An 18,366-nucleotide genomic window follows, 5' to 3' on the forward strand; every position below is an offset into this window, starting at 1 on the left:
GATTTTGAATCTCCTTATACTATGATAGATTGAGTTGACTTGTTTGAAGAGTTGCTTGGAAGGGATTAAGGACTCAACGGGTTTAAGGTATGTTAAGGCACTTTCTTCTTTCTTTTGGCATGGTCTAAAATGAAATGAACATAAACGATACGCTATTTCATAATGACTCTACTCCTAGCAACTAAGGTTGTCCATGTTGTTCTTTCCTTATAAAATTATTCTAAACAAGTGTGTATGATCCTTAAATCCTACTAAGGTTCATATTGATGGTAGGGATGTCCATAATGTTCTTAAGTCACTCCAAAAGGTTTAGAAGATGATTCCATGAGTCTAGCATGCATTATATATGGTATCTATTTTACTCTACCGAGCCGCGCTATAGTCGGCCGGGTACGGCACCTATTGTGCAACCACTGATCAGTTGGGTTTACCGAGCTCCACGTGGCCGGGTACGATTCTACCGAACCTTATGATGGTCGGGTACGCTTTTACCGAGTCCTCTTTGAGGCCGGGTACGATATGATGATGATGCCCACAGAGGCGAATGTTTTAAAAAGTTTATGTATATATATGTATTATGCATTTCATATCAGTAACCCCCAGAGGCACTCTGATGTTACAGGTTGTATCTCCTTTATCTCTCTCTTTACATTACTGTTCTTGTTTATGCTTTCCTGCCTAACATACTCGGTACTTTATTCGTACTGACGTCCCTTTTGCCTGGGGACGCTGCATTTCATGCCCGCAGGTCCCGATTGATAGGTTGACAGTCCTCCTAGTAGGCTATCAGCTCAGCGAAGGTGTTGGTGCACTCCACTTGCTCCGGAGTTGCCTATTTGGTCAGTATGCTTTGGATATGTATTGATTGATATGGCGGGGCCCTGTCCCGACCTTTATGATTTTATGTACTCTTAGAGGCTTGTAGACATATGTCAGGTGTATGGATAATTGTATGGCCTTGTCGGCCTATGTTTCGAGTTTACTAATGGTCATGTCGGCCTTATAGGCCCGTATGTCACATATATTAGTTTGTATATCATGTTGGGTCTTCATATGTTGACTATTCCCTTATGTTTTATTCTTGTTATCTCAGGACGAGTTTTCTAGCTCATTTACTCATGATAACATGATAAGAAAGATATGTTATGTTGGTACTCGGTTGAGTAAGGCACCGGGTGCCCGTCGCGGCCCTTCGGTTTGGGTCGTGACAAAACTCTCTCAAAATCGTCTTCTCTTGAGCTAAAAATGAAATTTGATGTTATGAACTTCAAACCCTTGAAATTTATATATCTGCCCAGCGATTACCGCATTTGTGGTCAGGGGGTATGCACTTGCAGTCGTGCACAAGCGAAAAAGGCATCGCAGGTGCGAAATTCACTTAACTGGGCTTGGGGACGCATATGCGGTCCCTTAGTTGCATCTGTGGTTCCGCATTTGCGGTCACCCAGCCGCACTTGTGGTTCCTGAAGCCCTGACCTATTTCCGCTCCTGCGTTCAACAAGCCACTTCTGCGGCGCCGCACCTGTTGTCCCATATACATAGGTGCGATTATGAAAGGTTCAGCAATGTCAGAAAATGTCTAAGTCCAAATCCAATTCTGTTAAGCATCCCAAACTCACCCAAGGCCCCCGATACCTCAACCAAACATGACAACCAATCCTAAACATCATACGAACTTAGTCCAATCCTCAAATCACATAAAACAACGCTAAAACCACGAATCACCCTCCAATCTAAGCCTAATGAACTTGAAATCTCAAGAATTCTACAACTGATGCCGAAACCAACCAAACCATGTCCAATTGACCCCATATTTTGTACACAAGTCACATTCAACACTACAGAGCTATTCCAACTTTCGGAATCGGATTCCGGCCTCAATATCAAAAGCTCACTATCGATCGAGAAACTTCAAAAATTCAACTTTAGCCATTTCAAGCCTAAATAAGCTACGGACCTCCAAAACACAATCCGAACACGCCCGTAAGCCCGAAATCACCCTACAGAGCTAACAGAATCGACGAAATTCCATTCTGAGGTCGTCTTCACACTTTTCCGGCTACAGTCCAAATATTAAAGCTTAAGCTCTCATTTAGGGACTAAGTGCCCCAAAACACTCCGAAACTCAAACCGAATACTCCCGGCAAGTTACAATAGTAGAAAAGAATATGAGAAAAGTAGTTAATAGGTGATCGGGATATTAATTCTTAAAACAACCGATCAGGTCGTTATACCATGATTCACTAGTAAAATTGGTGGTGTAATTTAGGGTTAATATAGATGCAACACGAATTAAATATAATTATTTTATTTGTTTTTAATTGTAACACCATGTACATTTGAACTAGGTATGGATTGTTAAATGGGAAATAATTAGATATTTTATACATATGAAGTCCTATCGGGATAAGTATAGGTGAAAATAGTTGTTTCAAAATCAAGATAGAAAGTGAGGTGAATAAGATTCGACAAAAGCGACTAAGTTTGTAGAAGGTCCGTCTTCCAGCAGGGTTTAGTTAAACAGTGTAAGGAATTTGGGAAAACTCGAAGCATGAAAGTTGTAGGCCTTTGAAATGCTTTCCAATGATATATTGTGGAGCCCAAATGGAGCTCTTTGCAAAATGTTATGCCCGTTTTATAGAACAGTGTGTAACTACCGCGTTCGGTCGCGTTTGACCGCGACCGTGGTCGTGAGGCAGTGCTCCAGCTATTTACCGTGGTTGAGACCGCGGTCAAGCCTACTAGGACGCATTGGATTACTTGGGAAGTCGTTTTGCTAGCCCTATTTCGTCCCCCCACTGCCACAAAACATAAAAACTTGCTCTAGAAAGGAAAACTCTCAAAAACCTAACTCCTTAAGGGCCCCTCCACCACCCAAGGTAAGTTCAAATGGTGATTCTAGGTTAATTTCAATTTTCCAACATCTTATTAACATGGTTAAACCCTCCATATCATTAGATATTCGATGTGGACATCATTGTTGAGAGAAGGAACCCTAGAACTCGAATTCAAAGGGATTGAACTTCAAAAAGGTAATGTCTTCACCCTCTAATTGATTCTAACATTGGATTAATGATTATAGACTCTAGTTCATGAGTTATGAATTTATGGGTTTAATAGAAGAGTATGAACGATTATAGGTTTGGGATGTTGATTATTGATGATTAGTTAAAGGTGTTGTTTACCTTATGGGTGAAAAAGAATAATGTTGATTATAACCATTTGAGACTTTAGAATTTATCTAGGAGCAAGAGAATGGGTTATTGGGTGTAGAGACACTATTATAAGGACTATGAAGCTTTATTCTCACCAAGTATTTTAGAAAATGCCTAAGTGACCAAAACATTTGTATTATTGCTAATATAAAATTTGTTTGACTTGTACTGATATAGATTGAAGTTGAAAGGGTTGGCGAACGTTGTATTACGCTAAAGAGTAGGAAGTTAAGGTATGTGAGGCTAACTCTCTATGTTTGGGAATGTTAATGATTCTCCCTACACTACGTTTCTTTTACGACGTTGCTAATTGCCTCAGAAATATAATTTAGCCTAGTTCTTTGAATAGTTGTAGAACTTCTATTCATTAGCTTCATAACTCGTTCATGACTTTCATTATGAACGTTGTGAGCTCAGTGTGTATTCAATATAGACTTGGGTTTTACGCTCCCGAGTTTTAGTATAGATTACTCAATATGCCATAAATAGTTAAAGTTTCAATATTTATAATCAGTTCAAGAATACATCTCTCAGCCTAGTCCTATTCAGTATTCCAGTATTATGTAACTCAATGTGATCCAGTATTCCAGTATCATGTAACTCAGTGTGATTCAGTATTCCACTATCATGTATTGCAGTATGATTCTCAGTTCATGATTCTAAATCCCTAAATGTTGAACACCTGTATTTGGGCCTGAGGTTGCAGTTTATGTTTTATGCATCTTTGGGCCCGAGGCCGCATTTTAATCTTTATGCATCTTTGGGCCCGAGGCCGCAGTTATGTATACGTATACTTGGGCCCGAGGTCGTAGTTGTACACATATATTTATTGGGCCTAAGGCCGCAGTTTAATATTCAGATAAACAAGTTGTTCATCATTTAGAAGAGGGAGTATTCATATTCTCACTTCATTGTTAAGTTCAATTATTAGTTATCAGCTCAGTTATCAGTTATCATTTCAGTTTCAGTTTCAATAATTATCATTTCAGTTATCAATTATCAATTCTCATCTATCAGCTTAGTTTCAGTTTCAGCATTTATAATTCTTTCTTTCAGTTTCTTTACATACCAATGCAATTCAAATGTACTAACGTCCTTTTTTTCTGGGGCCTGCATCTTACAATGTAGGTAATGATTTACAGGTTGATGATTTAGAGCGCTAGGACTCTCGTATCAGCTATTTGATGATCCCCCGTTCTTTCGAGGAATTATAATTATCTTATAGTCTTCAGTATTTTCAGACAATCAATGTTTTCAGTACTTCATTAGAGGCTTCATTGACTAGAGTAACAGTTAGACAGAGTCTCGGGCTTTTCATGTTAAGCTATGTTGGCTACCAATATGTTTCAGAATTGTATTAGTATTTCCGCACTTTGATTTATATCATTCAGACTTTCAGTGTATGTGTTAGTTTATCTTTCGTATTTAGTATGTTATGATATCACATGTTGATTTATCCTGCCAGTTGGTTCGCTCGGTCACATGTAGTCAGGCACCGAGTTCTGTGTTACGTCCAGGCCCAGGTTCGGGGCGTGACAAAGCTTGGTATCAGAGCACTAGGTTCAAGAGTCCTAGGGAGTCTATGAAGCCATGTCCAGTAGAGTTTCTTTTATATGTGTGTGCTGACCACTCATATAAACGGTTAACTACCAAGACATTCAGGATTGTCTCTTTTCTTTCTTCTCTAGATCGTGCCATGAAACTTAGAGCAATTGGTAATCTTCTCTTCTTATCGAATTCCAAACGTATTGGATGCCCAAGCGACGCGCAAGAGAAACCTAAAGTCCTAGAGAGGATAATTACCCATTGGGATATAATTATGGAGTACAACTTAGTAAATATGAGACTTGAGAGGATGTTAAAAGTGGGATGCAATGGATAGTAGTATAGATTAGAGAATAACATTATCAGAAAGTACAAAAGCAGTTATTACATTTTATGGTCATCTGTTTTACTCAGTTATCAGTTATGCAGTCTTTCAGTTAGCAGGTTTATAGTTATCCAGTAAGCCAGTTATTTATTATTCAGTTACCAGATCTCCGATTTTCAGTATATCAAAATTTCTAGAGACTTGTGAGTATACAGTGACGCATATGGATGCTCAAAGAAAATGTAAGTTACAGTGATAATAGCAAAATCTTCGCATGTTTTAGGGATTAAGACCCAAGACTCACCGGATGGTGCATGAAGTGATTTATCGGATATGTATGGCAGTGTATCCATATGTCAGACCCCACGATGTGTTAGGTTAAGAATTCAACCGTAATGGGCATAGAATTGATCACTGTAGTTTTGGACAGAAAGAGCCTAAGGGAAATATAACTAAGAATAATACGATGTACAAAATGAGAACCAAGAGTAGACAATATTGAATTTTAGGGAATGATTTTAAGTTGTTTATATTTATACAAATCAGAACTAGAAGTACCACGTTAGTAAGTTACTATAAGAAGTGGCTATTATTGTGAGATAAAAGATATGACAGTTCCCTTTCAAATGATGTGAATATGTGTTTAGGCCGAAGGTTTATAGTCTGAAGTGATTTTGAAGTATATAGAAAGTTAGGGGTTAGATATTCCAATTTTGTTTAAGAAAGATGAAATTTCCCTAAGTGTGATCCATTGGTGATCCATGTACATAGTTCAAAAAGAGAAAGATAGTATGCTACCATAGAATAGAATCGGATGGTGATGGAAGTTAGAAATAACCTTATGCTTCACTTTAGTTATTCAAAGCAAAGCAAGAAAACATGATGCTAGCAGGTTAGTAAAAGAATCGTAAGTAAGTATTGAGTAGATACTGTGAATTAGCTCAACATGGCTAGTAGAGGCAAGATTTGATTCACTTAGCCATGTTAACTCTAGTGAGTGGATGACAGTTTGAAATACTGAACGTGTGTTAGAACCCAAAGAGTTTAAGTTAAATACAAAGTACAGTGATAGTGGGAAAAAATCAGCTAGGCAGTAAGAAACCTGACTACAGAAGAATAGCCTTTAAGAAGTATGGAAAAAGGGTCTTCCCAAGATTGACATTATGAGCAGAGTTAAATCATTAAGATTGTGTATGATAGTTGTGAATACATTAGCTTTCCATTTATGTAGGTAATATAGTTTTTCCTAGTAAGAAGGATTTCTCAGAAGTTAGTTGGAAGATGAGTCATCATTGACATAGAGTGCAAAGAATTGCAGAAAATAAGGAAAGTTATTTGGATCCCAACAAAAAAAAAAGAAGGATCCGCAAGTATAAGACCTTTGGTCTAAGGGGTGATGTGAAAACCATCAGTAAGTCCAGATGGAGATCTGAAACTCGAATAGTTAGCATGGGATATGAAAAAAGAAAATCAGTTCGGTAATGAGGGAAAATTGTATAATTACCACAAGGATTATGTCTAGCATGTGTAAGAAACACAAAGTGAGTAGAATGATCACCGAGCTTAGTTATTTATGATAAAGTGGTCACGGAAAAGCTATAAAATCATGCCTAGGTATGTATTATGAGGGTAGTGACATTGCACGAGACTCTAATCTTCGAAGTATAGACTTAGCTCACAATAATTCTATAAATTTTTTCAAGAAGTGCTTAAAAAGATAAAGTGTGGGAATTATAACTTATGATTGAGGTATATAAGAGAACTCTGTGAAAGAAGTTCACCAGCCAAGATAGGAGTTCAACTTCGGAATCCAAAGATGACGGAGTTGTTGTCTAGAACAGGACTCGTTCCTACTTAGTAGCCAAAGTGAAAGAGAAATAGATTGATGATACCTACATATTACAATTAAAGAGGGGATACACAAGCATAAGATGATAGCTTTTGAACAAGGGGAAGATGATGGTACTTTGAGGTACTAAGATGGATTGTGTGTTCCAGACGTAGATGGACTTAAAGAGGGAAGATCATGTTAGGAGCCCATAATTCTAGGTATTCTTTCCATCCAGGTTCCCCAAATATGAATCATGACCAAAGAGATCTATTGGTCGAACAACATGAAAAAGAACATCCCAAACTTTGTGGCCAATTGTCCGAATTGTCAGCAAGTGAAAGTCGAGCAACAGAAAGCCTAGTGTTTTATCACAGAATACACATATTTTGAGTGGAGATGGTAAATATAAAATTTATAACAGGATTATCTTGCTCATTTTAAAAGCATGATTTGATTGGATGATTGTAAATCGACTTACCAAGTCAGCACACTTCTTGCCAAAAACAAAACAAAACTACAGATTCAGCAAAAGATTATACCAAGGTGTACATTCACGAAATCGTTTGATTGCATAGGAATCCGTTGTCCGTCATTACGGACTATGGTGCTCAGTTTAAAATGAACTTTTAGAAGTTATTTGAGAATTGATTAGGCACAAGTTTTTTGTCCTCAGAAATATGGCCAGGCAGAGCACATTGTTCAAATAGTTGAGGATATGTCCTTGATGTTAAGAGTAATTGGGATGATCACATACCTCTCATTGACCTTGATAATAATAACCTACTACTCTAGTATCAAGATGGAACCATATGAAGCTCTGTATGGGCGAAGGTGTAGATCACCAATTGGTTGGTTCGAAGTTGTAAAAGTGGAGTTATTAGGACCCGATTTGGTCTACCAAACTATAGAGAAATTTAAGTTGATTCAAGAACGTTTGAAGAAAACTTAGAGCCGCTAAAAGTCCTATTCGAGCGTGCGGCATAGGGACCTAGAGTTTCAAGTTGATGATTGGGTGTTTCCGAAAGTGTTGCTTATGAAAAGCGTTATAAGATTTGGGAAGAAGGGGAAGCATAGTCCCTGCTATATTGGGCCATATAAATTCTTGCGAATAATTGGTCAATTAGCTTATGAGTTGGAGTTTCCACCATAATTAGTGATGGTACAACCAGTATTTCACGTGTCATGTCATAACATTCAAGTTTCCAGTACTCAGATACTCATGTCAGTTCGGTAGTCAGATACTCATGTCAGCTCAATACTCAGCTACTCATGTTAGTGCAATACTTAGACATTAATGCTAGCTTAGTACTCAGATTACTCAAATATTCGTGACAGTTCAATATTCATATATCCATGTTAGTTCAGTATTCGCGTATCCATGGCAGACCAATATTCAATCAATGTAGTAGTCATTCAGTTCAGTATCATAGCAGTTCAGTAATCATGTATTCATTCAGTTTAGTATACAAGTGTTAATGAAAGTTCATGTTTCCACCAAACCCATTTAAGGTCCGGAGTTAGCAGAAGTTACAGTCAGGACAATCATTTGAGGACGAATGATCCCAAGGGGGAGATAATGTAATACCCTGTACATTATGACTAGTTGTGGATGTTTTAAATGGGTATAATTAGATATTTTATACATATGAAGTCCTATCGGGATGAGTATGGGTGAAAATAGTTGTTTCAAAATCAAGATGGAAAGTGAGGTGAATAAGATTTGACAAAATCGACTAAGTTTGCAGAAGATCTGTTTTCCAGCAGGGTTTAGTGAAAATGTATACGGAATTTGGGAAAACTCAAAGCATAAAAGTTGTAGGCATTTGAAATAGCTTTATAACGATATATTTTGGAGCCCAAATGGAGCTTTGTGTAAAATGTTATGCCCATTTTACAGAGCAGTGTGTAACCACCATATTTGACCGAGACCGCGGTCGTTAGGCAGTGCTCCAGCTATTTACCGTGGTCGGGACCGCGTTCAGGCCTACTGGGATGCAGTGGATGACTTGGGAAGTCGTTTTTATAGCCCTATTTCATCTCCCCACAGCCGCAAAATATAAAAACTTGCTCTAGAAAGGAAAGCTCTCAAAAACCTAACTACTTAAGGGTCCCTCCACCACCCAAGGTAAGTTCTAATGGTGATTCTAAGTTAATTTCAATTTTCCAACATCTTATTAATATGGGTAAACCCTCCATATCATTAGATATTCGATTGGGATATTACTGTTGAAAGAAGGAACCCTAGAACTCAAATTCAAGGAGATTGAACTTCAAAAAGGTAACGTCTTCACCCTCTAATTGATTCTAACATTGGATTAATGATTATAGACTCTAGTTCATAAGATATGAATTGATGGGTTTGATAGAAAAGTATGAACGATAATAGGTTTGGGGTGTTGATTATTGATTATTGGTTAAAGGTGTTGTTTACCTTATGGGTGATAAACAATAATGTTGATTATAACCATTTGAGACTTTAGAATTTATCTAGGAGCAAGAGAATGGGTTATTGGGTGTAGAGATACCATTATAAGAACTATGAAGCTTTATTCTCACCAAGTGTTTGAGAAAATGTCTAAATGACCAAAACATGAGTATTATTGCTAATATGGAATCCCTTTGACTTGTATTGATATAGATTGAAGGTGAAATGGTTGGTGAATGTTGTATTACGCTCAAGAGCAAGAAGTTAAGGTATGTGAGGCTAACTCTCTATGTTTGAAAATGTTAATGATTCTCCCTACACTACGTTTCTTTTACGACGTTACTAATTGCCTCAGAAATATAGTTTAGCCTAGTTCCTTAAATAGTTGTAGAACTTCTATTCTTTAGCTTCATAACTCGTTCATGACTTTCATTCTGAACATTGTGAGCTCAGTGTGTAATCAATATAGACTTGGGTTTGATGCCCCCGAGTCTTAGTGTAGATTACTCAATATGCCATAAACAGTTGAAGTTTCAGTGTTCATAATCAGTTCAAGAATACATGTCTCAGCCTAGTCCTATTCAGTATTCCAGTATTATGTAACTCAGTGTGATCCAATATTCCAGTATCATGTAACTCAGTGTAATTCAGTATTTCACTATCATGTATTGCAGTATGATTCTCAGTTCATGATTTTAAATCCCTGAATGTTGAACACCTGTATTTGGGTCTGAGGCTGCAGTTTATGCTTTATGCATCTTTGGGCCCGAGGTCGCAGTTTATGCTTTATGCATCTTTGGGCCTGAGGCCGTAGTTATGTATACGTATACTTGGGCCCGAGGCAGCAGTTGTGCACATATATTTATTGGGCCTGAGGCTGTAGTTTAATATTCAGATAAATAGGTTGTTCATCATTCAGAAGATGGAGTATTCATATTCTTACTTCCTTGTTTAGTTGAATTATTAGTTATCAGTTATCATTTTAGTTTCAATTTCAGTTTCAATAATTATCATTTCAGTTATCAATTATCAATTCTCAGCTATCAACTTAGTTTTTGTTTTAACATTTATAATTCTTTCTTTCAGTTGCTTTACATACCAGTGCAATTCAAATGTACTTTCCCTTTTGCCTGGGGCATGCATCTCACAATGCAGGTAATGATTTACAGGTAGATGATTCAGAGCGCTAGGACTCTCATATCAGTTATTTGGTGATCCCCAGTTCTTTCAGGGAATTATAATTATCTTATAGTCTTCCGTATTTTGAGACAGTCAATGTTTTCAGTACTTCATTAGAGGCTTTATAGACTAGAGTAACAGTTTGACAGAGTGTCAGGATTTTCATGTTAAGCTATGTTGGCTACAAATATGTTTCAGAATTTTATTAGTATTTCCGCACTTTGATTTATATCATTCAGACTTTCAGTGTATCAGCATGTGTTAGTTTTTCTTCCGCATTTAGTATGTTATGATATCACATGTTGATTCAACCAGCCAGTTGGTGCGCTCGGTCATATATAGTCAGGCACCGAGTATCGTGTTACGTCCAGGCCCAGGTTTGGGGCGTGACACAAATGACAAAGATTGGTCAGTGGTAGCCTAAGTAGTCCCGGTACTCCAAATAAAATATACTTCCTTTTTATGTCCCAATTTATGTGTCATATTATTTTATTTTTAGTCTATTTAAAAAGAATGCCATACTTTGTTATTAAGAAAACAATTTCAGTTTAAACTTCCTACTTTATCCTTAATGAAATGACTTATAATCACATATTTTAGAGGTCTTTTTTTCTTAAACTTTATGTCGAGTCAAATAGTGACACATAAATTCTGGTGTACATATTTAAGAAAGGAAGGAAGGATGGAAGAAAGGGGCAGAAACTAGAAACTCTCGCAAGTTCCGCATCAGCCAGCAGAAAACCACACGAGCTAAGACACACTCTAGACTTTAATAACTTCACTTATTCATCTATACAGCTTACTTACCCGTGTCAAAATCCAGCATGTTCCCCTGATGTTCATTTGTGTTATCAAACTATTTAGCTACAATGCTTCACTTATTCATCTACATATAGAAGCGTTCATAATCGTAGTATCCTACTTTTACTATATATTTAGAACCCAAGTTTTCACATTCCGATCCCCAAAAATAGCAAAAATATCAAACTAAACAACTCGCAGAGTATAATATAACACTACTATATATATTAGTATTAGTAACTCTCAAGAATGGATATTTCTCATATCTATTATTGTGACTCACTTCATACAACATCATCATCAATGGCTGAATCATCACCATTGTCTAACAATAGCAGCTCTTGCATTAATAGAGCTGATCTTTCTGAAGAGGAAGTGATGTTAGCTTCGAATAACTCCAAGAAGCGAGCAGGGAGAAAGAAGTTTCAAGAAACCCGACACCCAGTATACAGGGGAGTGAGGAAGAGGAATTCAAACAAATGGGTTTTTGAAGTCAGAGAAACAAATAAAAAATCAAGAATATGGCTTGGAACTTACCCCAGTGCAGATATGGCGGCTAGAGCTCATGACGTGGCGACTATTGCATTAAGGGGTCGTTTTGCTTGCTTGAACTTTGTTGACTCTGTTTGGAAGTTGCCTATCCCTACTTCATCTGACGCTAATGATATTCAGAGAGTGACGGCGAAGGCTGCCGAGGCTTTCCGCCCATCTGATCAGTCTGAAAGAGTTTCAGGAGAATATCCTGAAATGCTAGAAAGTAATAAGTCTTTTATGGATGAGGAAGCGCTCTTCTGCATGCCGGGATTGCTAACGAATATGGCGGAAGGACTAATGTTACCTCCACCTCACTACGTAGAAGTTGGAGATAATGTGGAAACTGCTGCTGACATGACTCTATGGAGTTATTCTATTTAAATAGTTCTGATTGTTGCTTCTTTCGGACAATCTATGTTCTTCCTAAGTGTTGGGAGTGTATGAACAAATTCTCACATAAAAAGTAAAAAAGAAAAATAAAATATTTATAAGGAGTTGGATACCCTTAATGGTGTGAGACCTTTTCTTTAGGCCTTTTGGAGAAAATCATGCAGGCTTGCCCCAAAGCAGACAATATCATACCATGTTAAAAGTATTTTTGAACCGTTTTAGCCTAACAACTGGTATCAAAACCAATGATTTCACGAGATGAATATAGAGATGGCGTAAGGCCCGGTTTAGTGCATTTGTCCGTCTATGGGCTGGTTCACTACCTTTACCCATAGCTTCAAAGATGTATATATACACAACCTCTCATTGGGTTTCGGTGACCGTAAATACTCGGATCATGTGGGTGACACACAGTTAATCTTCAAATTAACTCATAAACGGCGAAGGGTCATGTGGAACCTAGTTCAAGGGTAGATTGTTGGGAGTGTATTAAATGGAATTTGATCCTTGCTCCTCTAGGTAAATAACTCATCATTCAACAAAGTGCACCATTTAGCCTCTTTGGAGCATGGTGCCAGTAGATAATATTAGATCAACTCTAAAAAATATGTACATAAAATACCTAATTTTGACGAAGAAACCAGGGTTCACGACCCGATATATTTGCCTATAAATTCGCCCGTGCATGGATCTGGTAAAGCTACTTTCATTTCATTCTTCTTCAGCAAAATACATAAGTTACCCGCTAACCTTTGGCCCAAATCCCCTTTACACACTTTCTGTGGACGATAATAACATTACATACGCAACCTTTCTAAAGTGTATCTAGTACACACCTTCTTTGACCAAAACAAGTAAAAAGTATATCTGTGTAATGCACGCGTTTGACTTTAGCCCATTTGAAATTATTAAACCCGACCCATTTATTTTTAACTTAACCCTTATTTACTGCCCTACCCGACCCATCTATCTCTTATCTTCCCCCTCCCCCACCACCACCCCCTAAAACCCCTCATCATCTCTATAGTTGTTTCTTTTCTTCTTCAACTAGAACCCTTAAATGTCAGGCTACTATTAGGGATGAGTCTCCTAATGTCAGTGGTGCTTGGCCTAGAAGAAGCTACTAGTTGGAATTCTTTGGTTATTGATTTTGTTAATTTTGTTTTTGAATTGGTAGAAATGTGCAATTGTTTCTCCTCTGAACCTCAGCAGCCATGGAAGATAAAACCCACAAAAAAATACTCATCAAAAATATTCTGGCTAAATATCCAAACTTTTCACCGTCCGGAGTAAGCAAAACTCCATTTCCGACAAGCAAAAGACGTAAAAGAAGAGGATTTTACTGTAAAATCCATGGCATTGGAGAAAAGCACAGGAGGAGATATAAAAGACCACGGCGAATAGAAATCACAATTTTGCCCAAGTCGTCCAGTTGGTCCGTTTGCCAGAAGAGGGGTTGGGGATGAAGGTATTAGTGTATATGTTTTTTGTCTTTTCTTTTTGTATTTTGTGTGAAATAATAAAAGGTAGAAAAAGATAAAAAAGAAAAAAAATTATTTAGACCATTGGATCAATTCATTTAAATCTACAGCATTCAAACTATCCTGCAGATTCTCATTTTCACATCTTCACGCACTACTTTTGCGTGAAACTTACTTGATTAAAAGAGATGTGTATTAGATACATTTTAGAAATGTTGCATATGTAATGTTATTATTGTTCACAAAAAATGTGTAAGGGAGATTTGGGCTAAAGGTTAGGTGATAACTTATTTATTTTGCCTTCTTCTTCGGGGTCGAAGTTGATACGAGCTTTTTTTTTTTTTTTTGCTCGAGGAAGAATCCAAATTTGTAGGTTAGTACAATAATATATAATATTAATATCCAAGATTCCTGTTTCCTAGTCCAGCAGAAGAAAATGAGGGGGAACAACAAGATTCCTATTTCCTAAAACTGTTAGACGTGGTCCACTCGTTTCTTTCATTTCTTGCAAAGGTGGAGCTGCAAATGGTATTAACTGTCAAATGATATTAGAGCGAGTGAATGAGTGGGTGTAGTTCAGTAAGACAATATGGATGGCTTCAAATATTTGAAAGGTCAATTTTCTAACTTTAACCTTCAAACATGAATGCATTCGGCCTCTCCTAGGATACAACGGATATTTGTCATTTAGTCCTACAATACAACTCCAAAAGTAACTAATGCTTCACCTTCCACTAACTTCTTCTCAAGAATTTGAATGTGTAGCTTTCAAATGATATTAGAGCGAGTGAATGAGTGGGTGTAGTTCAGTAAGACAATATGGATGGCTTCAAATATTTGAAAGGTCAATTTTCTAACTTTAACCTTCAAACATGAATGCATTCGGCCTCTCCTAGGATACAACGGATATTTGTCATTTAGTCCTACAATACAACTCCAAAAGTAACTAATGCTTCACCTTCCACTAACTTCTTCTCAAGAATTTGAATGTGTAGCTTTCAGCTCATCATTTCTGTTCTTGATCTTGACTTCGAATATTACTTCCTCCTCCTATTTGTTATCACAATGTCAAAATAGCAACATATCATATTGAAGTTATAACCAGAGGCGAATCCTGGATTTAAATTTTTTGGGTTCAATTTTTAAGATTTTTAATATTGAGCCCATTATATATTTAAAGTTATGAGTTCAAATCTATTATTTTTACAATTTTAATGAATTTTTACAGATAAATTTCTACTCCACGTTGAAAGTTATGGGTTCAATTGAACCCGTAACTCTCACACTGCATCTGCCTCTAGTTACAACTAGTTTATACACAATATATAATTGAACACCTTACTTTGATTTGACACGTGTTTGACAAGTGGAGTTCAACATGCATGGTGCCCGTTGCTAGAAAATAAACTCCACGCATGTAGGTTAATTAAGATGTATGTTCTTTTTCATCTATTATTTGATATTCAGTAAACCTTCATTTGGTATACTTTATCGTGGAATGGAGATACAATTAGAAGAAGAAAAAAAGAAGATGATTGGGCTAAGAAATGTTAGTTTTTACAAAGATACTTGTAGTTGGAGATTGTGTTTCCAGCAATTTTTTCAAGACACTTGAACCTAGCTACTCAAAACAAATATTTTAAATATATGTGATCGTTGACTAAACTTATATATGTGACATTTGCTTTGCTTAGTTTCATGCAAGTGGTTACACACTTTTAAAAATAATATTTACAGAATCATTGTCATTTACTAAGTAATTATCTATAAATCTCATGATAAACATTAATTAGTAATTTGGTAAATATAGTAACTAGTAACATTCTAAAATAAAGTAAAATTCACTAATAACACCAAAAAGAATTTATATTATCGGTGCATATGATTTATATCAAATTATTTTAAACAAACAATTAGTTATGTTTTATCATTTTCAAATCAAAGATTTGTCGGTAGCAGCGTAAGTAATCATGATACTCTAGATAAGATATATTCCAAAAAAGGAAGGAAGGAAGAGAAGCAGAAAGTAGAAAGATTCACAAGTTGCCACATCAGCAAAAACCCACACGAGTCGGACACACACTTAAGACTTGGAATTTACTTTTCAGAAACCAATCCACTTGTCCCATAAAATAGCAGTGCTTAGGATATTTCTAAAAATATCCAGCCTGTCTCCTTAGAACCCCTCCAATTAACTACCGTGTTCTTTCGTCCGCGTCATCAAACCTTTTAGCTTTATTGCTTCACTTATCATAGCTTACTTCCCCTATATATAGACGCCTACCCTTCATATTGACCAAAAAGAGCTAAACCTCTAACTGAAACAACATCCAACACGACTACTTACACTCTCAATATATATATCGGTGATCAAGAATGAATATCTTTCGAAGCTATTATTCGGACTCACTTACTGAATCTTCATCACTTTCTGATAACAGCAGCTCCCCATGTAATAGAGCTAATCTTTCTGATGGGGAAGTTTTGTTAGCTTTGAATAACCCCAAGAAGCGAGCAGGGAGGAAGAAGTTTCGCGAAACTCGACACCCAGTATACAGGGGAGTGAGGAAGAGGAACTCGGACAAATGGGTTTGTGAAGTCAGACAACCAAATAAAAAATCAAGAATATGGCTTGGAACTTATCCCACTGCAGAAATGGCGGCTAGAGCTCATGACGTGGCGGCAATTGCATTAAGGGGTCGTTCTGCTTGCTTGAACTTCGCAGACTCTGTTTGGAAGTTGCCTGTCCCTGCTTCCGCCGACGCCAAGGATATTCAGAGAGCGGCGGTGGAGGCCGCCGAGGCTTTCCGGCCATCTGAGTCAGAAGCAGTTTCAGGTGACTCATGTGGTGGCAGTGGCACTACTCCTGAAAAGCCAGAAAGTAATCATTGTTTTATGGATGAGGAAGCTCTGTTTTGCATGCCGGGATTGCTAGCGAGTATGGCGGAAGGACTAATGCTACCCCCACCTCACTACGTAGAAGTTGGAGATTATGTGGAAGCTGCTGCTGACATGCATTTATGGAGTTATATTATTTAAATACTTCTGGTTATTGCCTCTTTCGAATAATATATATCATCATTCATAAGTACATATAGTCAATACGCAATCAAGATGCTTGAGGTGAAGTTCCTTCAATTAGGATTTAGGAGCTACTGGTAGTTTCGTACTCAAATATTTGGATGGTACGAATATACAATAGCGTTGTAATTTTGTAACGATGTCGATAGTAATTACGTAGTACTCAGTGTTTTCTCTAAATGCAGAACATTGACCTTAGTTAGCGTCACCAATTTTGTGATAGCTTTGTTGTTTTCATGCCATTGTATTTGAATGAAATAAGTGGCCCACTAATTAATCTAGGATCTATTTCATATGTTTTGGAGTATTCATCAATATTTTTCACCTTCCAAGATTATTATATAAACTTTGACTACTATTTGAAAACTGTACTTGTTATTTTGCCACTTTTGATATTTATAAAAGTTACTTCTAAGTACTTTTTGTAGTTAAAGTTCTAATTTATGAACCTGTTTGACCGGGCACAGAGATTAAGAAAAAATGAAGACTTTTGAAATTTGTGATCCTAAACAAGTTAAAAAGGAGCCCAGAGTATTTGTATGGTTATAAAAGCTTATCATTAAGGATAGAATTGTAAGTTTAAGCTAAATTGTTACCAAATTTAGAAAGGGATCATTTTTTTTGGAACGGACCAAAAAAGAAATAGGTTCACATAAACTGAAACAAATGGAGTAATTTTTTTTATCCCGATCTTAAGCGAAAATTATGCGAACTTCTGAATTTAAACTACTTACAGAGTGAAGACTCCGAAACTTAAATAGTGCCCTTTTGGGCAAAAAATACTTTTCTACTATTAAAAAAAATGTTACATAAGTATATAAAATGCATTATAATACAGCGTTTTACTTTAACGGAAAGTTAGCCGTTAAAGTTAAACACAGTACTATACTGCGATTTATTAAAAAAATAATTTTTTTAACGAAAACGCAGTACAATACTGCGTTTCCCTCAAATGCAGTATTGTACTGCGTTTTCCAATTAAAGTTGGGCCCACCTTATAACTCTGCCATAAATGCCTATATTCAATTAAAGGAAAACGCAGTACAATACTGCGTTTAAGGGAAACGCAGTATTGTACTGTGTTTTCCTTTAATAAAATATAGGGGCCCTTCTTCTTCCCCAAGACGACGACTCCATTAAAAAAGCTCTCCCTCCTCACTGCTGGTCCCCCCCCCCCCAAATTAAAAAAAAATTTGGGCCTCACTTGTCACCCAAAAAGCAAAGAGTGTAGGTCCCGCACACAACACAAGCTTTGGATTCCTTCTTTCGGGTTCAAAAATTCGATTTGAATCTATTTCAAAAAACTTAAATCGAGGTATTTCGATTTTGTTTATGTCGAAACTCGTATAGTACATGCATATTTGTATCGTTGAATGTGTTTCCATGTTAATTTGTGTTATGTTTGTGTTTAAATTTGTATCTTATTTATACCCGGATTGATTTATTAGCTTTGGGACAAAAACTAGTTAAAATGTGATAAATAATTTTTATTGTTAATGTTATGTTTTTATTTGCTTAAATAATAAATATTATTTATTTAGTTTGTTGTCCATATGTAT

General features: G+C 36.7%; 2 protein-coding genes across 2 annotated transcripts; both read left to right on the forward strand.

Moving 5' to 3' along the window:
- Positions 1–11,618: 11,618 nt before the first annotated feature.
- Positions 11,619–12,236, forward strand: LOC104232703 (dehydration-responsive element-binding protein 1D-like). Its single transcript, XM_009785963.2, has one exon. The coding sequence runs from the start codon at positions 11,625–11,627 to the stop codon at positions 12,234–12,236; it is 612 nt and encodes a 203-aa protein (XP_009784265.1). The 5' UTR covers positions 11,619–11,624.
- Positions 12,237–16,040: 3,804 nt separating this feature from the next.
- On the forward strand, positions 16,041–17,131 carry LOC104232704 (dehydration-responsive element-binding protein 1E-like). The gene has a single exon (XM_009785965.2). It carries the CDS (start codon positions 16,103–16,105, stop codon positions 16,763–16,765), a length of 663 nt encoding a protein of 220 aa, XP_009784267.1. The 5' UTR covers positions 16,041–16,102; the 3' UTR covers positions 16,766–17,131.
- Positions 17,132–18,366: the final 1,235 nt, after the last annotated feature.

Source organism: Nicotiana sylvestris, chromosome 3 (assembly GCF_000393655.2).
Source record: "Nicotiana sylvestris chromosome 3, ASM39365v2, whole genome shotgun sequence".
In the NCBI taxonomy this organism is placed as follows: Eukaryota; Viridiplantae; Streptophyta; class Magnoliopsida; order Solanales; family Solanaceae; genus Nicotiana; species Nicotiana sylvestris.

Bases quoted from the DNA above. Each gene is read 5' to 3' on its own strand.
- LOC104232703 (XM_009785963.2), top strand. From the start codon at position 11,625: ATGGCTGAATCATCACCATTGTCTAACAATAGCAGCTCTTGCATTAAT.
- LOC104232704 (XM_009785965.2), top strand. From the start codon at position 16,103: ATGAATATCTTTCGAAGCTATTATTCGGACTCACTTACTGAATCTTCA.